General features: G+C 38.4%; 2 protein-coding genes across 2 annotated transcripts in view; one reads left to right on the forward strand and one right to left on the reverse strand.

The window, feature by feature from the left end:
- The window catches only part of DPH5 (diphthamide biosynthesis 5), a 20,899-nt gene extending 3,712 nt beyond the window's left edge, over positions 1 to 17,187 (forward strand). The window contains exons 4-8 of the mRNA XM_009699072.1: positions 2,735 to 2,843; positions 12,590 to 12,710; positions 14,848 to 14,887; positions 15,952 to 16,055; positions 16,938 to 17,187. Coding sequence (XP_009697374.1) covers positions 2,735 to 2,843; positions 12,590 to 12,710; positions 14,848 to 14,887; positions 15,952 to 16,055; positions 16,938 to 17,161 — 598 coding nt within the window. The 3' untranslated portion in view covers positions 17,162 to 17,187. The remainder of the gene's footprint in view (positions 1 to 2,734; positions 2,844 to 12,589; positions 12,711 to 14,847; positions 14,888 to 15,951; positions 16,056 to 16,937) is intronic.
- A 4,983-nt stretch (positions 17,188 to 22,170) lies between these two features.
- The window catches only part of SLC30A7 (solute carrier family 30 (zinc transporter), member 7), a 31,453-nt gene continuing 30,415 nt past the window's right edge, over positions 22,171 to 23,208 (reverse strand). Inside the window, exon 10 of the mRNA XM_009699074.1 lies at positions 22,171 to 22,927. Within this exon, the coding sequence (XP_009697376.1) occupies positions 22,880 to 22,927 (48 nt within the window). The 3' untranslated portion in view covers positions 22,171 to 22,879. The remainder of the gene's footprint in view (positions 22,928 to 23,208) is intronic.

The raw sequence follows: 23,208 nt of genomic DNA on the forward strand, positions 1-23,208 counted from the left end.
AAAAATATAGTCTTTTACTATCACCAGAAGGATCTCCTTCTGTCTTTTCAGTCAAGCACCATCAATCTATAATGTCAAGCCATACAGAAGAGCTTTTAGTCTCCAGCTGGTGATTGAAGATTTATACCACAGTGTTAAGGGGCACCAGAGAAATCAAATCACTGAGCACACTATTTGTGAGTGAAAAAATAGAGAGAGTTTATGAAAAAGAGGAGCAGTGTGCACATCTGTCAAAAGCTGATAATTTATGTAAACACAGGTTGAAGGGAATTGGCAAGAGAATATTATATTAAACAAGCACTTATGGGCAGATGATGCTGTATTTCAGAAATATTAATTATACTTTCAATGCATGTTAACATGAAAATGAGGATTCATGTAGAGCGTAGAGCCACGTTACCTGTACTCTTGTGCTCTGATCCAGTGACTGATGTAAGTACATAAGACGAAAAGAAACAACCTACATGTACTGAAATGTAATTGCTACTTGTGAGCAGTATCTTGATCTGCCTCAGTTATCATTAGTTTCCGTGTCAAAATACTTCAATTTTGATTAACATACTACATCATTGTAGAAAACTACCCTTTTTTTCAATGAGTTACTTCTCTCTGAATGTTTATGTTCTTAGCTCTTAATATTGCAGCTAGAACTGCTCCTATGCCCACATAGAACCCTAAGGATTTAGGGGTTCATGAGGTTACTAGGAAAGAGTACTGAATGTTTCTGTCCTAAGAGAAGCCATATGGGAGGAGGACAGAAGCCATGTCACTGCAGCTGCTCGTAGTTTCAAGTATATCTGCAAATAAAGAAGAGTATTTGGCAGCCTTAGGAAATCTCAGGTGTTGGTGGCTAGTGGTTAAAGAGATAAAACAAGCTGTGCCCCTGTCATTCTTCTCACTGTCGTTCACTGCAAGTTTTTATCTGCATATGTGGCAACAGCTACAGATGTGCTAGCAGAAACCTGACAATTTTAGTAGCATACTGGAAAGCCCACCTTCATCTAGCCTGGTACTAACATTCACATTATTACTACCCATAAAACTTAGAATCTGTATCAGTGACAGAAAATAGTAGTATAGCTCTGTGTGCATAAGGCTGACTCCATGAAGCCCTTGCTGGTGTTAGCTGAGTCCTCCATAGGGCACTTCTGCTTTTAGCTACAGTCATTATGGACAGATCTATTGGGAGAAAATACTGGCTGGAGCAAATTTCAGTGAATAAAGCCAGCTGATCCCTTGGTCGGTATTAGCATAACCACAAAATCCTCCAGTGTTCCTTGTCCCATATATGTGAAGGGGATAATACAAGGCCGTAAAACTAGTCCCCTCTTCTCTTAGAGCAGGCATTCTTAAATCACCTTTGCTTATGGAATTTAGGAACACGGTTTGCTTGCTAACTGAAGTGTTGTTTTAGATCACTTTACTGCATTCTCCTAGGTCTGGGAGCTTGTTTGTATCAGGGTCTCTGATTTCCCAAATTCAGATTCCTCTGTTTTGTTTTTTCCTCCAGTGAAATTGATTTCTTTTTTAAATGATTGATCCTTAACAGCCTTGCCAGCTGCTGCCACATTGATGTTCCAGTCTGAAGCACCTGATGTGCTGACTGGTGTTAGTCAGACATGCAGTGTCAAAATTACCAGACTAAAAGTGAGGAGAGTTCTGTTAGGGTAACTGAACCAGGCCAGGATGAAAGCAGTCTTCCTATTTTGTTATTCTGATTGGCATATGCTATTTCTTTCTTTGCTTCCTTCTTTGGAATGGCCATACAGAAATGTGTGGTACATCTTGGGAACGTGATTGCTAAGGCCATTGTTCAAGTTTGATAAGTTAGGGTAAGGGGTAGGTGCATTTTCATATTTCACATGGAAAATGGAGTGCCCAGCCTGTATATAAGCATACATGCAAACAAGATATGTATGTAAACGTTGTTGCAGTTCAAAGATTTGCTAGATCTATATATACTTGCTATCTTAGAAGGATTCTAACCCCAATTGCATTAAACTACAAGCCCAGTAATTCTTGCCCCAGTCACTGCAACGTGTTTATTGAGCATTAGACCAAATTTAGCTCAGTTCTAAGCTTAACTAGAATTTTCTTAATTATTTCAGAACAAACTTGATCAAACTTAGGCATTGCTAATTTGAGTAATTTGGCTTAAATATTATAAAAGTTGATTTAGTCTAAGGGTGTCTTTTCTAAGTACTGCATGCAGTTTACCTCAGTCTGTTCAAAGTTCTTGTTTGAGTGTCTTGCTTTCCTGGCATGCACTGGTGCAGATGGGAGAAGGCCTGGCTATGCAGCAAGTAAGGAAATATTGGAGTTTTGTTGAAGTCTATGCCAAACAGAGTTGACCTTTAACAGTTCAACAGATGTCCAACAGACACCTGCAGAAGACAAAGGATAAATGGAACTTTCCTTTTCAAGTACATGCCAAAGCTACTTTAAAAAGTAACAACTGTGTTGGTGTTACAGTTTTAATAATGCCAGAAATCCGCAAAGAACCATAACATACTGAGGATGCCTGTATTTTCAGCTAGGGAAGATGACATATGGAAGCCTTATTGGAGTTTCGACTTTCCTGTAACAATGAGTCAAGTTATTATTGCCCTTTTGGCACCTTTACATTGCCCTAGTTGTGAAGGGTTTAATTTTACTTTCAAAACAAACTATAATGCTAGTAACACTTGGTCACTTTATCTTTTCAATCTTTAATTCCTTTCTTTTCTTAACACAGGGCCACAACACACAGTGATTTAGTACTACGTGCAGTAAAATTGGGGATTCCATACAAGGTGATTCATAATGCTTCAATAATGAATGCAGTGGGCTGCTGTGGTTTACAGGTAACATTTTTGTGCATATGCTATTCCACAACTGCTAAACTTAGAATTGGCAAGCTCTTCTACTGCTGCAGCAGTGCATGTTGCAATCTGAAGTTTGAAGATTTGTAGCAACTGTACACTTCTGTTGTCAGAATTTGTTAACACTTCCTTTTCAGCATGCTACATGTCAGCAAAAGTCCCTTTTGACGAGCACATGTGAAAATGAATAGTAACACTTCTATTCTCTGCTCTAACTTCCCTCTGCCCCAGAAGACTTTGGTATTTGAGTTATTTTACAGATAAAGTTTTGCTCATGTTGGCTTCCTTCTACTACTGATGATCACTTGATAAGTTTATTCTTAAATTGTTATCCTGTTGAGAAATATGCTGGTCTTGTCATAAAAGGAATACATGGACAGGTCTGTCTATATGCCCAACACTGACCATAACTACTTCCAAAATCTTGTATGCGATGCATTCTTTCTCTCTGAGGTTGACCTGTCTTTACTTTCTGCCCATCTGCCGAGAGAGATTGAATTTGCCTAGCCAAAGACTAGAAGAACAAATGACAATTTTTGTGCTTCTTGAATGGCTAAAGTAGAAAAGGTCTAGTGTCCCCCAAGAAAATACTTCGCTACTTCCTTTTATACATGTATAGGTCCATTATTACGTTTTCTGCATGAAAAATGTTATGGCAATGTAAGTATCATAACTAATCACATATAAATTAGTTGAAGCTTCCCCCTCTTGTTTTTATTCATTACTTTAACGTAGAACCTGCCTTCTCAACATTCAGAATGGTGCCCTGTGTATGGGAACCCTTAAACCAAGCTCCCACTTTACCAAAACCAAAAGCAAGCACAGGAAGCTAAGTGTACTACAGACAAGAGTTGAGTGTTTGAACAATAGATTTTCATCACTGAAGGAGGAAGCATTTCTTCCTAACTTAACATAAAAGAACATTATTTTTAATTTTAACAAACAACTGACGCCTTCAAATTTACACTGACAAACTCCAATAGTGTTATTTTAATGCTGCCCAGCAGCAGAAGATCTGTTGCAGTAAGTTGGGTATTATCTCTGGCTTTGATCACACCTGAATGGTTTAGAAATGTGAGAGCCCTGTCTGATCTGGCAGTTCAGCAACACTGCATTGACACCTGTTCTGAGATGTGAATGCAAATGCTAAAGGGAATGCAGCACAGGATTCATATTCTTTATAGTTCTTGTGAGCACCTTCGTAGTGATACCTGCCTCTTGCTGTAAGACTTGGGCAAAATTATCTTTTAGGAAGGAAATAGGTTCCTTGGTGTCTAAAATCTACACATACAGCAGACAGATGGCAGCTGTCGCATGACTGCACTTACTGGGGCGGGTAACACAAGAGTTGAGGCTGGGGCTCACCCTTTCCCCTTTTGGCTTCATGGTGGTGCAAAGTTTGCTTCTACTGTCAAGCTGTTGACAAGTAGTTTCTACTTCCCGCTATCTTTTTACTGTTCTTTTACGTTCATTAGGAAAGAAGATGCAAGGCTTATATTCCCAAAGAAAACAGGTGACTTAAATTTTCTGAAAGTTTGCTTCCCCCACAACTCCAGCTAGGCATAGTAAGGAGGAGTATAGAGCTTCTAGGTTAATTGAAAAAAAGAGCAGAAAACTAACTGAGAATATGTTGCAAACAGTCCATAAGGTTTTTCCACATATGCAGAGTTTTGGAGATTAGTTTACTATTCCTTACCCCATGCTGAAGGGAACAGGCCATGAAGGAAATGTGATGTTACTCACTCTGGCATTCATCCCCTTTTCCATTCTGGCTTGGGAGGGGCTGCCTTCTCATAATTCAACATTCATGTTGTTGTATAAAGCATTTTAGGAAATAGTGATCATATTGCATTACTGGACAGACTATAACCAGCTATATTTTTAACTCTTCATAGCTTCTTACAGGCATAAACAGCAAGTGAAGGGTGTCTTACAAAAAAGTCACCTGTGATTTAATTAGAGTCATGGTGGAAGTTTGTAATTCCTTTCAACAGTGTTTATGTTCATGGCTGTCTCCTGCCATCATTTTAGTTTTGGAGTTTCTGTGTTTCAAATTGCAAAGCTGCTGTCAAGTATAGCGGGGATTCCTCTTTTGCTTCACCACAGAAAAGGCTTGGCTTTTTTTCTTGTTTTAATCTGATTGTGATACAAAACCTCTTTCTTTCTTACTAGAGAAAAACAGGAAACACCTTTATACGCTGTTCTGAAAGCCATGTGCGTAGTGAGCTGTAACTGCTGATTAGACCCTCAGTAAAATGCAGCTACAGCCCAGTTTGTTCACAAAAGAACATGTCTGTTGTCATCGCAGCAGTCTTTCTGTGCAGTCAACAACATTCTGGTAGTTGTGCAGTTTTCCTGTACAGTACTGAGTTACTGAAGTCAGTAGAGCATTAGTGATGGTTTGTCACCTTTGATTCATCAATATACTTCTTGCCAAATTGTAAAGGGTGAATATCTATTTTCAAATACTTTTTTTCAATCGTTTTGCCCATTTAACAGAATCAGTGCAGCTGCATAGGTGAAGATTGTATTTGTACAAGGAACAGGGTTTTTTTTAGTTTTGAAAATTAAATGTTTTGAACTTCTAGGAAGCTCTGACAGATTGATACAATGAGCTATAGCTACTGAAAGCAGAGGACAGTATAACTTAGCAAAGTATTAGTCTGGCTGGGCATAAGGCTCTATGACTTCCTGTGGCTCCCTCTTTTACACTGTTCTTGCTGTGCTTCACTGTGTCAGATTTCCCCCCCACCCCCAAGGCTGAAGAACATCTTTTCCCTCAAAAATAAATGAATATGCCAGGAGGGAGAAGCCAGGAAAAGTGCCTGCGTGTGAATGCCTCTTAGCACATTCTCTGCAGGTTCACCTCTTGTCTAGAATCTGACATGTAGGTATGTTGATCACTGACTCCTGTTGTAGTGGGGAACAACCACTAGTGAAGAAAGTCATGCAGTTTGTTATCTATGCAAACTGCCAGGGAAGTCAGGGAGAGGGGACAGAAGTCCCTAGGGGAAGGCCGAAATTCTCAGAGAACACTTCTAGTGGGTGGTAACTAGTGACACAGTTCAGCTTTCCTCACCAGCAGCTGCACTGTAGTTCCATAGCTTTGGAAAGCTTAGTATTTTAGGTAACAGGCTCACCTCTCTTCTACTACTGCTAAGCTACCCTGTGAGCAAGACTTTGCCTTCGTTCTGTCTGACTAGGATTCGGCATTGCAAGCTGAGAAAAAAGGGAGAGCCTAGCCTGACTTCCATGGCTTTATCTGTACCCACACTCAGCTTTTCAGAATAGGGCTGATTGCTGAGGCTTTTAGTCCTTGAATAAAGAGGCATAAAAATCAGGATCTCTAATTTACACCTTTTTCCTTCCTTCCTGATCTGTATGACATCTGGGTTAGTTTGGGAAGGTCACTGGCCAAAGGGGTGCTCTCAGGACAGAATTCTCTCTGATCCAGTTCTGGTAAGGTACCTTTGAGGCAGCAGTATGGATGGTTAAACACATGAGAAAGAGCATATCATACTGACCTGTGTGATGCGTGTGAAGGAATGATGCAACTTGAAATGGCTTGAAATAATGGCAGTACTGTTAAAAAAAAAAAAAAAAAAAAGGATTGAGAACTAAAGTGCAAAGCTGGAGGCAAGGCATGGGGTGAGACAAAAGAGCCACTCACTTCTAGGAGAGTGGTGTTGCTAGTTTTGAAAGCATTTACTTTATATTTTGATAGGGTAGCTAGGAAAAAAACATGTCATGGCAAAGACCTGCCTTTCTTTTGAGACATACCCACTTTCCACCTGAATAGCTTCAGAACAAACATCTGCATGTCCCCTTGTTTCTTTCAGTGACTCATCTCAATTTTTTTTGTTTGCAGTCCAGTTAATTCTTGTAAGGCAATTACAGTTATAAAATAGTTTTGTCTTTTCACTACTAGCTAATCGCTTAAATGCAAAAGCAGTGCTTACTATGTTATTTTTGAGTCTTTACTGGACAGGTAAGTACATTTTCAGTGTCAAGTAGAAAAATACTCCTTATAGATAAGGAAGCTGAAGGATGCTATCATTACTGGCTGTGCTCATAGTCAAATAAAAAAAACTGTAGTAGCTGCAGGAGCGGAACCTCTGAGTTCCGCCCTCTCTCTGTGCCCCAATCTTCAAAAATAGTCTTTGCTCTAATAGGAGGGGCTCTACACAAAATGTTTTTTATTCACTGACAGTTAAAACAGACTGTTTTCCATCACTGGTTGGTTTTCTCACTTACTACTAGCTTCTGAGCCTTTTAGAAGTTGGCACTTGTTTCTCAAACCATTTAAAGGTTAAATCAGTGCTAGTCATGCTATTTCATTACTCACGATTGCTGTTCAACTTAGTGCCATTTGTCATCACCAAACATGACCTAGAAATATCCATTTAATCAGAATAGGCTTTTTTCTCCATTTAGATACCTTCGTTTCACATTAGTAACCCAAGTGACCAGGGTGGGAAGGAATCATGGTTTGATATTGCTGGGAAGAGTCTTAGAAGTTTATTAAAGATAAGGTGACATTACCTTGGAGGGAAAATGCTGTCCTATTCAAGTTTGCTTGGAGTTTCTGAGTCTTTCGAAAGCTGAATTTTTTTTCTGCTTTTGGAGTGGCTGTTTCCTAAGTACTGACACGGGAGGCAGCCAAGAGAAAAAGGTGGTCTTCCCTTCAGCTGCTTTTATGTGATTTGTCTCAGCTGCCTCCTGAAGACTGCAATCATGTGGAGTGGGCTTCCCTCAGCCAACCATCTTTTTCTTCACAGTTGCTTTCTCTCTGGCATGTGCTAAGGGGACTAGATGTTTTTGGGACAACTGAGCCAATCTGTTGGCTTGTGGTTCAAAAACGAGTCATAGCCCTGTGTGTGTGAATGGTAAAAACTCAATTTCATGTGAAGGTTCTCATGAGAGGCATTCAAAGTTGCTAAAAGTCTGTGGTACTAAATAAGATAATGTAAAGGGCTAGAACTAAGCTTGTGGTTGTTTCATATGACCAATTAGAGGCAAAAATGAAGCTTGACTGATTCTTGCTACCTCTTTGTTGATGATTGTCCTACTTCCTAAGCTGTTCTCTAGCAACAATATATAGTATAAAGAACAGTAGAAGCGCTTTATTCTGATGTATATGGTCTGAAGGGTTGTTAACTGGTTATGGAGGATAAGGGGAAAAATCTGACTTCTTCGGTTCCTTTTTTTGAGGATGAACATTGCATAGCATCACGTCAAAACTCTTAACGACAAGGATAAACAAAACATGTCTTAGCTTTTCTCTGTATGTTCCTTGGGATTTATCAAGAAGCAACCTGGGATAATGCAAGGTGCTCTACGGTCTCCAAATTCCATTGAGGAATAGCCTTAGGAGAAAAAGCCTCTTAGTGTCTGTCAGTGGGATGTGATCAGCCTGTGCAGTATCTTCATTTGCAGAACACACCTGCCCTGTGAGAACTATCTGCGGTGTAACCTGTGACTATCTCAACACAGAACATAGCTGAGTTGTGTTTCACTCCTACAGGCTTTACAGGCATTTACATGTGTCTAGAGGTCCCAGGTCTGAAAAATGTAATGATAAGACTCCTTTTTACCTTCTTCCCCTGACATGTAGCCAGTTCTGAAGCTGTGTGAAATTTTAGGAAGGGAGGTAGGCTTGTGAGTGAAGAATTGCTTTGTCACCATTGCAGCTGATACAGTAATAATTCTGGGAAAGATGCTATAAAAATAAATGTCTGCATTTTGAAATATTTACTTCTTGGTTTCTCTGCAGCTGTTGCCCTACTGACCTTTAATATTATCTCGCATCTTCTCTCCTGCTTGCTTTAGTACTTTTTAGAGGGGATGGGGGATCTTCCCTTTTTAATTTCCCTATTTAGTCTCAGCTTGTTCCTTCTTTTTATGCCCTGTATTTTTGTGGTGATTAGCCACACCAGTATTTGAAGTGAGGACTGTTGATCTGGAGAGCTTCAGGTGTCTGATGTCATTCAGACTGGCCATTAATGAACTTGCTCAGTAATTTCATTGAAATTTCACTGGCATGCAGGCTTTCCAAGCTGAGATCATGGTACAGCACTTTTTCTCTCTTAGTCTATTCTGCCTTCTCAATTAGCAATCAATTCTGCTTATATAAACAACAAATAAAATAAGAAACATCATTAACAGAAGAGTTAAAAATACTAACTGAAAACAGGCACCTCAGTACCAAAAGTTGTCAGACATTCTTTCCTATTATGTGTGTAAATAAAATAGGAAGTTCTAGCTTGTTCTGAGGTGATGAAAGTGTGAGTTGAAGAACAGCTTTCTGTAGTATTCTGTGGGAGGCAGAAAAGTCTAGCAGACAGCATTGCCGTGGAGTAGAGTGTTCTGGCTTCCTTTCCTGACTTCAGCTATTGCATTGCAAAATTTAAGTGCACAAAGCTTTGCTTAAGCCAGTTACTACTTGGGCGGGGGGAGGGGTATTTCCAAAGACTGAGGTCTTTCAAAATGACCTTTTGAAATTTTTCTGTGAAGTTTTTGAGCATTAGGGAGAAGGTGAGAAGGTTAGTTTCCAAGCTGAGAGCACGAAATGTCTGTCCAACCATTTCACTGAGCTCCTTTGAAATTGTGGCACTTTTGTGCCTAAGCAGAATGTAGACACTCTTAACCGATCTGATGATTACTGCAAGTGTGCTGCTTGAGATGTTTTAGCTTGTACAGAACAGATCTTGCCCACTCCTAAACCCCAGCTGCTTAATGTACAGTGCAGCACACAGAAGACTTCATTTGCTGTTGCCTCTCTTTAAAGCTGTGCCAGCAGCCGTACAGCATGATGGTTTCACTGAAAATATACAGAGGTCTTCATTGTCTGCTTAAGCTGCTGCTTAACAGTCTCAAAGCATGACATTAATCCTTAGTTGCATTGTAATATACCTTGGTTAACAAACGTGTCACAGTTTTATTCCAACAACAAGCATGATTTCTGGAATTTTGGGGCCCTATTTAGTCTTCTATGGTTGGTGGAATGAGTATTTTTTAATTTCAGTGGGTTCTGGCTCTAGTGGACCTGCTGTCCTCTGTAACTGCGAATTCCTTAGTATAGTACTGGAGTTTTGGTATTTGCTGCTCTCTCTACAGCAAGGCTTTTCTTGAAAGTCTGATACTTCATGCTGGATTTCAATAGGTAGAAATTAGAACACAGCACAGGAAACTGTATTAGGAAGAAATTGAATCTGCATGAGGTACAGGGAGAGAGTTAAAATTAGAAGTTTAGTTAGTAGAGGCATATAAGTTGCAAAGGCATTTCTAGGTGGTTAATAAAATATGCCCCATTCGATCTTGTTAGTGTAGAAGCTACTTCTGTGCTGTCCAGGTGCTGAGAAAACAAGTGTATTTTTGTGAGACTGTAAGTGCAGTTTTCTATGATATCAATACCTTGTGCAGATATTCTAAAATTATTCCTACTGAATGGACAGGCCATTTCTGACAAAAATGTTTTATTCTTTTTTGACCTTCAAACTTTGGTTTTAATGCAAAACCTGGTAAACAAAGGACAGATTCAGTGTATCTGACTGGCAGTGCTTGCACAAAAAGGATAACTTCCTTAACATCTTGTTGGCAAAGGTGATGGAGAATCTTTGTAATGATCAATGGAGAAGAGAGAAATAACAATCAGAACAAGTGCTGTAGGGTACAAAGTTGAATGCCCAACTTATTTTTAGTATGTGGCAGAATGGTTTAAAAGATGTAATTCCCAACAAAGTACTTAGCAGATAGTAACATTTTGCCCATTTCTGCACATCCTTTTCTTTGCTAAAAGGCAGAGGTGGAAGTTTCTCTCCTTCAGGTTATCAAAATGCCAAAGGGACTGGGATAAGATTTGAGGTTAATTGAGGCCACTTTCTGTACTGAACAAGGGCTGCTGCTCTTTGGGAAATGACTGCAGTGGCTTTCAGGTTGCAGATGGTAAGCTAGTTGGGTTGGTACTGGACATTTCAGCAGTTGATGACTGAAGGTATCCTACCGCTGAGATTAAAGGTTAACTTGCTCCTAGATGCTCTAACAGTAAAGGGCAGAAAGACAAACTCCTTGTTCTAACAGTTTTTCTTCAGGTTTGATACAAAATGGACGGAGTTCTATATAGCCACATGAAAAATAGGCAAAATATAGCTTGTTTTTTTTTTCTTTTTCTAGAACATAGCCTTGAAATAGTTAACCAGTTACATCAGGAGCAATTTGTTTGGTTCAACCTATATTTAGCTTACTGGAAGAACCTTTAGGTTGTGAAATGTACGCTGTGTGTTCTTGTCCTTGTGCTAGAATGAAATATTTAAAAGAGGAAATGTTTTCAGTAATATTCCAGGAATCTTTGAATAAACACTATTCCTATCAGCATGAATGGTTAAAATTTGAGCTTTTGGCCCCTTGAAAACAAACATGTTTCTGCTTTGGTTCAAATTCTGCTCTGCCAGTGTAAAGGAGTTAAAACCACAACCTAATGCCACAGTAAAATAAGTATGTATAGGGGAATCCCCAGATGGCACAGAGCTGCCAGACCTGCTTCTACATAGGGTCCTCTTCTCTGCCAACACGACACACAGTGCCTCCTGTAGCGGGCTTGGAAAAGCAGTTTTTCCTTCCAAGTTTACAGAGAAAGTGGGGAGGTTAGTCTGTGTAGCCATTGTTTTGCTGGTGGGCTTGAGCAGACAGAATATTGGCAAGCTGTAAAATCCGTCTGGGATGGCCCCATTCCAGAGCTGAATTGACCAGAATTGATGCATGGTTTTGCCCTTTTTCAGGTTGGTTACAAAAACTTCCAAGCCAAATGCTGCCTTAGGTTACATAGGACTTTTGGTTTTGCATCGCTGGAAATGATTGGCAAGATTATTGCTTCAAATGTCTTCACTGAGATTAGGGATTTACAGTTATAAACAGTGTTAAGATTGAGAATAAAATCAGTGAGTATGACATAGAATCTGCTAGCAATATTATTCTTACAATATGTGAGTAAAAAACGTTGCATCTCTCTGCTTCATGCACAATCTGTCCCTGTCTTCAGGTCTTCATATCCACTGTCTCTTTAGAACGTAAGTTCTTTCGCATGGTACAGCTTTCACCTGCAGGAAAGTGCCGTTTTAATACAAATACTACTGTAACTGTAGAATCAAAACATTAAGGTTGCCTAGCCTTAACTGAAATAAGAAATAAATAGTAATTTTGGTGCTAATCTTACAAAGTTTTTGCATTTAAAAGGACTTCAGAATTAAGTAACAAAGAATAGAAGGTAGATTGGAAGTTAGTTAATATACCTCAGAAAGGTGAATGCAGAGATAGGTAAAAACTTAACAGGTAGTTCATTAGTTGTACTTAAGATGTTTTACTGGTTGGAGAGTAAAGGAACAACAGCACATCTCTGGTATGAAGAAGAAAACACAGTTCACTAATTACAGTTTATGTTAAAAAGAAAGGAGGGAATGCAAAGGAATGCACTAAAACTAGTCAAGAGATAGAGAAGCACAGGAGAGCTTTTTTAAAAGGAAGCATTATTTTTAATGCAGTGTTTTATGTACCTATGAAACAGCAAACTTAGGCATCTTACAGGAGAGTACTCTTCCTGTGGTATGAAACTTCTTAACTAGGCCCAGGACTTTTCAGTCTTGCCAATTGCTTACGGTTTTCATAGCATTTTATTGCACACTGTCTTTTTTCTTATGGTGTATGTGTGTTACAGCATTTGCTTTGTTTTACAGTTGTACAATTTTGGAGAGACAGTTTCTATAGTTTTCTGGACAGATATATGGAAGCCAGAAAGCTTTTTTGACAAGATCAAGAAGAACAGGCAGAATGGAATGCACACACTGTGCTTACTTGGTAAGCAGCAGCTACGCACGCTTCCTTAGCTACCATCTTCCGCAGCATCCAGAGACAATAGTGATACACGAGATGAAGTCTGTGATTAAACAAATATTCTTAGCTAACATGTATCTTTGAAAATATACCAAAAATTGGAACATCAGTATATCTGTACTTAAGAGTCAGTTCAGCCATTTATGTTCATGCTACAGTGGCCAGGAATTTCTTAAATCCTCTTCAGAAAACCTGTAAGAAATTATGCCTTTGTAGAAGTCAAATAGGAGCAGGAGGCCCATATTTGGTCTAAAGATTGCTGTGATTTTAAGCTAGATCTAGCTCAGGATCCAAATCAGGTTGCAGTGAATAGCAGCTATCTTTTATTGACTTAATTAGGTTACAGCTCAACACGTTTGACTTTCTGGGGAGCTAAATTGTACATTTAACCACATTTCTATTTTGTAAGGTGATAGTCTTTTTCCTAAATTGTCTTATCTAAGGCTGTTTTGGCACAAGGTGATTGTCATGTGAGAAGCTTCAGTGCTGTAAAAAACCCTTGCTGATCACGGAGCTGAAACAGAATACTGCTCCTAGCTGAGCACTGTCCCCAGGCTCTCCCATGGGGCTGTCTGGTCTTTATCCCACCCAACAGTCCTCGGCTGAAAGCCACTTTCTGAGTAACTACTACTCGAGGTAACTCCTTAAAGATTATGGAACTGCCTCCATATAAACTAGAAGGCACTTGCATATTGGTATATATGTATTTATATAGCTTTCTGTATCATCTTTTAGGCACAGCTAGGATCTCTCAGGGCTCAATTAATATTTTAAGTAAAAACAAACTCTGTGGTAACTGGAGGATCCTGAGCAGGAAACAATTTAAATGTCTAAGCATCAGTGCACATCAGACTTTCCAATGCCTTGAAAGTTGTTTGTTTTCAAAATTCGCTAAAAATCAGAATTCTGGTAATTTGTTGTAAAGAAGGATGACTTCACAAGTGTTTTGAACAAGGATTATTACAACTATACTATACTATATTAAACCACAGTATTCTTTAGATATTTTGTACAATCATTTCTATGATCTCATTTTTAAATTTTTTTTTATACAGTAGCAAGAGGGTAAAAATTCTGAAACCATACAATTGCTTTATAAATGTCATGGTTTAGGGCCAGTTGTGGTACCTGCTTCCAATCGTAGCTCACAGGTGAAAACTATCAATTTCCAAATTAATTGTTCCCTTAATACTACTTGGTGGTTCTGGTGTATGTATTGATTGTTTATCCAACTAGACTAGATTACCCGATAAGCAAATATGAAATAAAAACGTTAGTGCTGATAAACTTCTGAATTCAAAGTGACTTCACAGACATATAAGCAATTTGGTAAACTGTGTGCTAATAATGCAGCTTTGCATTTTAAACCCCTTTATCACTTTGGTCACTTTGGTTTAGGAGTTGATTGTATAACTTAAGCAATACTTTTTTAAAAAATCAAGATTAAAAATGTACCCAGCTTTCACTGTGATAATATTTTGGGGGCATTTGAATACAGATAATGTTCAATTGCCTCTTGGAGAGATTGTGGTCAATTAGAGTTCCATAAAATTACAGATGTGCAGCGTCTTACCTGATCCCTTTCATATTGTATTATTTTTGCCCAAATCCTTTTTTTTCCCCATAACAGAACATTGTTCTAAAATTTGATTGGGACAGGAAGGAAGTGCTAACGAAAGTCAGGTTCCTGCATGGTGGTGATGTAATCACTGTCGATCAGTCACACCAGTTTACCTTTTGTGACCACAATGTACTCATAATTTGAGAATAGTCCCAATACCCTGGTGTGCTTAAACATTCTGGCATTTAGTTATTCTATGGTAAATATGCCTGCTGGTTGTATACTTAGCACTATTTTTATTCATCTATGTTGCTCTGAAATCTGTGAAACTTGCCCTAGCTTTGGGTAAAATCACATGCATAAAATTACAGTACTTTGAAATATGAAACAGCAGAATGTAATCCATATTTTTCCAGTAATAGCTAAAATGTTGTTATAAAGTTTACAGAATCTGCTAATTAAATTAAGCTTTACCTACATAGAAGACTAAGTGGGAAGTTTGTAGGGAATCTGCATTTTAATAGCTGTTTTGTTCTACAGATATTAAAGTGAAGGAGCAGTCTCTGGAGAATCTAATGAAGTGAGTCACCATTTTGAAAATATATAGAAACACACAGTGTATCTACAAAGGGCTTTTTTGTACAAGGAACAAAGGTTCTTTACCCATACTCTAATACTGAACTTACCTGCCTTCTCATCTTATACTTCTCAGTGGCCACGGTCTTTCGTTTCTAATAAGGAGTGGAAATTTTTTGTTCGTTACAATAGGACCTGGCTTTATTTACAGTAACTGAATGAAGTTGCAGCAGAGCATAATCTTTATTTTAACTGTTTCTGTGAGAAGCTTTAAGTCAGAATGCGGTAAGCTTTCCGCTTGGCAAACAGTGTTATTTTACTACTGTTCTGTCCCACCCTGAAATAATTAATAGCTGAACAGCCTTCTGAATTAATTCTTCCTTACACTGGCTAGAAACAGTGTGAAGTACTAAATACATACCACCCTTTTAAAACTAAATAAGCAACATATATAAAATGCTCATGAATTCATTTAACTGTATTCAAAAAAGCTCTTGCCATATCTTAATCATCTCTCTGCAATGTCTGTGTTTTGACAGTGGCAAATATAAATTCATACACATGCTGTAAGTCTGGTCTAAATTAACATTTGTGAAATCTTACAGTATCATTGAGGTTTGTTTATTCTGGAGTTTCAAAATAAAATGTTTGACTGAATCCACAGTTGGCAAAGAAAGCAGCATTTCATTTAAGAATATATTTCTAGTCTGTAATCATCTGTCTACAGGGCATTTGACAAAACAGAAAAAGAGTAGTTTGCCCTTGAATTTAAGTCTAACACATCTTTCAGGAGTAGCTGCAAAACCTGCATATTTCTTCCAGCAGCTGAATTTGCTTTTAGGACTCAAATGATCTGCCAGCTGGAAGCCCTGCTGTTTCACAGGTGTGGTGAGAGCACAAGAGACTTCTGTCTTCCTTAAAAAGTCCACTCTTAAGGCCCAGCTTGAGAGCCTGGGCATGTTTAAGTTCAATTAGCTGGTCTAGAGGTTTCTTGAAATAAACTGGAAGAATGCTAGGGATAATGAAATGGGTAATATGTGAAAATTCTCTACTCTTCTTTCCCTGCAGAGGAAGAAAGATTTATGAGCCACCACGCTACATGACTGTGAATCAAGCTGCAGAACAGCTGCTTGCCATTATTCAAACCAGGAGGCTCCAAGGAGAAGAACCCGGTACTATTACTGCAATGTTTCTATCTGCTACTGCTCCTCTCAAGTCACACTTACTGATGAGCCTCTGAACTCTACTCCCTCTTAATCTTAGCGTTCTCTTGCTCTGCAGCGGTGTCGGGCTGCCTTAAATCTTAGTCATGAGATGGATTTGGCAGAGCTTGAACAGAGTGTAGTTCAGTGAGCAGAGATGAACGAGCGCTAGTGGCTCCTGCAGGGTTAGTCAAAGCCTGTTTGGTAACCCTATACCGTTTCTATCCATCTTTAATTGTGAGCTCTTTGATCCATTAGAGTTGCAGGAGGCAGAAGGATTCTGAGCATTTTAGATCAGTCAAGCTTCAAAAATCTCTCCTATGTTTTATTTAAGACTGGTCACACTCTGCTCTGTGTGAATACCAGCATGAATCTAGGTTAACTCAATAATGCAGAACTGTGATTTTGACCTTGAATTCCTAAACATCTTTCACAGTTTGCTCTGGACTAGCATTATTGAGACCAAAGGTGAAATCACAGCAGCTATCAAGATGACGCATCTAGCTATATTGCTCCTCTTAAAAGTTTATTCCTTAAATACTGTTAAAATTTAAATCCTCTCATTCTATCCTTTATATAGAATGAATCAGAAGCAGCAGTTTCCTCAAAGTGAACACAATTCCTGAATGAATTTCATGTTCTACTTCTGCAGCCTTCTCATTCTTGCTTATAAACATCCCTAAGATAGAGCTTTATTTTCTTTGAAGAACACGCTTCTTTCTAGGCCACTCCAATGATTTATCAATTGGACGTTTAAGAAAGTAGTGTTAAGGTTTAAGCATTTTGAGTACTTTTTCCTTTATGAGAGGACTATTAGTCAATAAATTAAGCATTTAATCTTCTTTCTTACAGAAATTACTGAAAACACAATTTGTGTTGGCCTCGCACGTGTGGGTGCTCCAGATCAGAAGATTGCTTCAGGCACGCTGTATCAGATGTCCACAGTGGAATTAGGCGGTCCACTACATTCTTTGATTGTTACAGGCACAATGCATCCTCTGGAATTAGAAATGCTTAAGCTTTTTTCTGTAGATAGTTCCAGTTTTGAAAATAACACATTTCAAAGGACCACTTAAATAAAAATGAGGCATTTAAATTTTTATTCCATCTTTCATTTCATGAGAGCATAAAGTTATTCCTGTGAATATTTAAAGCTTGCCTAAGTGCAGTTAGAGTGTATATTGCTTCAAAGACAACACTGTAGGAACACGGACCTCCTTTCACTCGAGGCTAAAAACTGCAACCTGCACCTGCTGGTGTCAGCTTCTAACATGCAGACACCTCTAGAAACCTTTAAAGCCCTTTGTCTGATTCAGTTCACTGACATCTACATCAGTCTTAGGCTGATGACTAGGATAAGAAATGCAAGAGGAGAACCGAAGAAGTGTACCAGGTATCTGTCTGGCATCACTTTTGCTGTAGTACATTAACCAAGCCTACTGCATACATTGTTAGAAGTGCATTTTAGATGTTAAATTTTGCTTTTCAACTTTCCAGAAACTTAGTAGTTCTCTCACCAATAGAAACCATTAGTGAGCAAAACCCATTAGGTCTGTATCCACCTTCACACTTGGGAGGGTGAATACAGACAGGTAAGAATGTTCTTTATGCCTAAACCAAGAAAAAACAAGAACTCACCCTTTGGACAGCCAGTGAAACAGAGAGAGAAGCTGCACTGAATTTCTTATTGCAGAAAGTTGCAACTTAAAATAGAACTGGATTTCTTCATATGTTAATGTTAGCATTTATGAAGTGCTGGACTCAAGCTGCGGCAACCACAATTAACCTCAAGCCAATTCTCAGAGAACAGACTGCAAGAATGATCTTTAAAATCAGCTAATGGATGATGGTGGTTGCTATTTCAAGTAGTCTTCACGGTATGTATAAGAACAAAGCAGACCTGTATGCATATTTTTTTTAAAACTGAAGATTTATTGGAAAGAAATTTGATCCCATATCTTTTCAGCAATATAGGATACTTAACATTTTATATAGACTGTATTCAAGTAGAAAAGATTACATTAAAAATTTCTAATATTGCACTTGGGACAAGTCATGGCTAAGCTACTAACATTAGCATTCCAGAACAAAATCATACATAGTCTTCAGAATTTTAGTGAGCTGCCTTGTGTATTTTGATATACTGTACTATTCAACTTAAGCTCACTGCTAAGAGTAATTCCTGTAATTTAAAGGTAAAGGCAAGCAATATGCTGAATGCAAGCAATATGCTGTATGCTACCAGGAATGATTTTGGCAATTTCTTCATTCACAATATTTCACACTTCAGCGAAAATGCTGTAGCGATTCATTTAACTCTTGTACAAGATCCCAGCACACACATGAAAGACTTCAATGCACATGGGAAGTGAAATACACAACTCCTTTTACACATTATTTCCGCCAAATTGCCACATAGGCAGGAACTTTTTGTGGCTCACTGAAACAGACAAGTAGATTAACCAGTATTTGCACAGAGTGAGACATGTAGTTGTCACACACCACGCACAGCAGAAGCAAAACTGGCATCTTTTCACATTATAGCAGTCTCTGGCCAGTGAAGTCCCAACAGGGATGGTCACTGCAACAATGCCTGAATGGGAGAGAAATCTAAAAGGGAATCCCAGCAAGTTGCAGATAGGGATTTTCATAGAAGTGTAAAGGAGGAATTAACCACTGAGCCAGTATTAGGGATCAGAGAAATGGATTATTTAAAAAAAAAATAAATAAAAAAAATCCCTCTACACTCATTCCCAAACACACTTCAAAGGGGTGGGATAATCAAGAACCATAGCAAGTGGCAGTCTGATGGTTGCTGGGGAAAACAGGACAGGCCTTAATCAGTAACTAAAGCTGTTGCTCTGAACTGGTATTTACTTGTTACACAAGTATGATTAGCGTTTGCATTTTATAGAAGCATGAAGGTTTCTGCAACTGAAATCTGTGCTGTGAGAGAAAAGCCATGAACTTTACAATTTGATTGCACAGTGGGTGCAGAGGGTGGAAAACTGCAGTTCAGCAGCAGATTCTCTCCCCTCTTTTATCTTGTTTACATTCCCAAAACAGGTTCACTCACAACACTTAAAGAGAAATACCCTTTCTTTCCTTCACCTTTAGCCCAGCTTTACTTCTTCAGAAAAAAAAGAATTAAGAATGTTAAGAGTCACTAAGGTCCATTTTAGTAGTAGCAGCAGTTTCAATTTTTCTGTAAAAATAGTGTCAGCAGCTCTTACTAATGATGCAATTAAACTTTTGTTTTAGTAAGCAGAATTATGTAAAAAGGCAGAGTCATTTACTTGGACCAGCACTTTTTGGCTTAGTTTATCAAATCACACAAGTAATCTAGCTCTCTGTAGTGTTGTAAGGAACAAGTCTATCGATATGTATAGACTTACAGGATTAGCCTACAAAGGACCAGGCTTCATCTTTTGGGACAATATGGTTGTTCAGTTACTGTTTTCAGTCACAGAAAAAACCCACAAAGACCAGTAAGCTTCAGCTACATGAAAACATGAGAAAAATCATACTTTGTAAACTTGGTTCAAAATTAAGTACTGGATACCAGGAAGCTGACTTTTAGCAGATGATCTGCAGACATTCATCCATCTCTGGCTGTCCGTCATTCACACAAATCTTTGTTTAAATGATGCAATGCATCTCCAATAAAGTATTAAAAGCAAAGCGTTACATAAGCAGCCAAGTATTAGGTAATTAGCAAAATGCAAAATAATGGTGCTTTGACTCTCAGGATAAGAAAAGCTGCACTTCCAATTGCATGATTTGTACTCTCCTAAAACCTGAGCAAGTATCCCCTTAGTAGGTGAAAAAAAAAAAAATCAGATGTCGCTGTTTACTGACATACTAGATGTGATTGTGGTTACCTACTGGACATATCATCTACTGTCTTCTGTAGAATTTTTGTGATGCTTACCCTTTTTCAGAAGGCCTAAAAAGGCCTACTTTGCATCTGACTTACTATCCTCAATTATATTTAACAAACAAATGATACATTTCTTACTATAAAGACATCAAGTTGTCCTTAATGAAGAAAGTCCTGTCTTGGTTAGAAAACTCAGACTTGTACATATGCTTCCAACAGTTAGATAAGTCATTATAAGCAACAAAAAGATGTCAAAAGTTATTAAAATCGACATTGTGTAATTATAACCACCTTATAGGCTTTTTCACTCAATTTCCCTTATTTAAAAAGTTTATACATGTACATCTTAAACTGACCACCACCAATCAAACCCAATTGCCACTCAGGCAGATTCTCACTTGGAAAAAAATTGTAGCAGTTGTCTTTTCATTAAGAAAACTAAAATAGTGGTCAAGCCCAGCATCTTGGGTTGCACTACAGTATTTAAGCAAGTCCAGGAATACTCAGTCCCAAAACATGCTGCTATAAAAATACTTAAACCAAAGCCTGCTCTTGGATCATGACACAATTGCAATGAAGTTGGCTGGAGCTTGCCTTTAACATGGTATCAGTTGATCTTCTCTAGCCTTAAATAGTAGTAATATTAACTAAAAAAAAAATTAAAAAATCAAGAAATCATGCTGTCAACCAAGAAGCCACCGTCTATATGCAACATACTACAAAACAATACAAGGGAACCCCGCCCTGTAATCACAACCATATTTTAATTACCTTTTCTGTGAACATAGAGGCAAACAGTATCATAAACTGCAATACTCAAATTTGCTCAACAGATTCTTGCACCCTTCCCTGTGCCGTGTAACTTTCAGATCCCATCCTCCAGTCAGGAACTCCAGGCCCAGCAGAGCATCTGCAAGGGGTGATGAGGAGGGAGCCCGATGGGCGCCAGGCAGGAGGCCAGGAGAGAGAGATGTGGCACAGTGTGGGCAGCTGGAAGAGCAGTCTGCTCCTGCATCCCCAGGAGAAACGAACAGGTTCACAGACCAGCAACAGGGATAAAGGATCTGAAGACTGGAAAAGACTAAGTCTTAAAAGCAGTATGTATGTGGCTTTTTACTGCTCTTTTTCTTTACACCCTGTTTTTAGTTCCAAGCACAAGAGTACACCAGCAAGCTTTGTACAAACTCAACAATCTGGAATCATGTTTTCATCTGGAAAATTCAGGAACCACCTATCAATCTGGCAACCATCATGTTTTCACATGAAGAGATCAAAATTCAGGTGCTATATAGGAACAATGGAATGAATGCAAGAAATTCTTCATCTCTATCATGAATTCAGCAACATCAGTGGCAAACCAACCATTTCTGCAAATGAATCTTCGGTACTCTCATAGTGCCTACCACTTACTACACAGATGTTGTCAGGTTCAGAGGGCCTTGATTTCAGCATTACCACATATTGGGTACCAGAATACTTAAAATCCATACCAGTCAGTAGCAGATATGATTTATCAGAAAAATGCCCATCTTATTTTTTTACTCCACAATGTTCTGTTTGTAAAACTTCCTCTTATAAAATCTTCCATTACTAGGTTAACTACTACAGCATAGTGGAATTATCATCTGTAATACCAAGTATAGCAGATTGTCTTTGAAAACACCACTCAGGTCTGAAAGTGTAAAATGATTATAAATGCTAGAAAAATAGGACAGACTAATGTTTCTGGAAAAAACACTTATTGCACTAAGAATTTTTTTTCCCCCATGAAAACACACAAGGCTACAGTAAGATAGTCAAAAATATTGGACTTGTCAACCTGGAAAAAGCATAATTTTAAACAGCATGAACCATGGTCCTTATTTCCATTTCAGGTACAGCCGCCAGGAACAACTATTTTCAGTATTTGGAAAAGCAAAAGTTATCTCACCAATTGCTTTAATAAAAATTATTACAACCTAATAAAAATCAAGGAGATTTAAGCTTTCACAAGCAATTTAGGAATTTAATTTTTTCTGCCACAGAATTTGGAAGATAAAAAACTTCAAGCACTGCTTCCATCACCAGCATCTTCCCTCAGCTGTCTGTTGATTCAGTGACTATGAACATGAGTAGCATCATGTAATGTCTCATTACTCTCAAGAGTATGAAGAGACTAAGAATTGGAGTTAAATCTAATATTTTGACTAAAATAATTTCCACAGGAGATGGGCAACAAAATATCCAGCTTGTTTTGGAAGCACGTCTCTTCACAACATCTTTGCCTTTTACATTTAGAATTTTTCTGTCTGTTTGGTAAAATCCAAGTATAAGGGATGTCTAACATCTACAGTTATGCAAGTACACAAACCCCCACATACATCACTAGTAAATAATCAGACTGCATACAAGAGATTTGCAAAAGTAATAAAACCCTTTGATGCTCCATATTTATGCTGGCAAATACCTCTCCTGATATAAAAGGCACTTGGAAAACCCAATATGGTTTGGTTCATTAAGTTTGCAAAGTACAAACAATTGTACAAACATACAATTATATTGAAGCATGTCAGCCATCGTGACATAATCTACAAAACAAGTTTCCAATTGTTGATAACACTGGTTTTATGGGAATGAGCAGTGGTTTCAGCAGCTTTACTGAAGACATGACAGGGTTTCCAGTACCACAATCTTAGTAAGTAAAAAACCCTCAAAAACGTAGAAGTTTAGGGGCCACGAAAAAACAAGACCCAAAGTCCAAAACATTCATTCAGTATTTACTCCTTAGAAGTGAACTCCATCCATAGCCCAAGGGCAGAAATATATCCAATCAATTCCAGAACAGCGGTGGAGGCAGGCTCTGTCTTGAGAAGTGTGTTGTTATACCGTTACAGTACAGAAAACTTTGGTCCAACAGCACAATTTCAGAAATTCACTACATGGCTGCGACATCAATCTGTACGTAAAGCTGTCTTACTCCTGCCTATGGAAAAGAGAAGGAGAGTTTAAAAAAACCCCAAACCTATAAAGCCAAAGCAGTTTAACTGTCCTGAACACCAGTCCACATCAGTAAGTTACCTAGCAAAAACCCTCAGTTATCTTATTTTTCTGTAATTCATCTTCCACATTTAGCACATCATTCCCTGAGATACCGGCAATTTGGAAGCCTACAAACTTTGAGAGCACTGTATGAATACATAGTTCTTCAGTCACAATGAAGTGCACATATGTCATTATATATTAGCATTAGCTTGGCCACATTAC

The sequence above is a fragment of the Cariama cristata genome, unplaced genomic scaffold (assembly GCF_000690535.1).
Source record: "Cariama cristata isolate BGI_N322 unplaced genomic scaffold, ASM69053v1 scaffold12474, whole genome shotgun sequence".
Taxonomy (NCBI): Eukaryota; Metazoa; Chordata; class Aves; order Cariamiformes; family Cariamidae; genus Cariama; species Cariama cristata.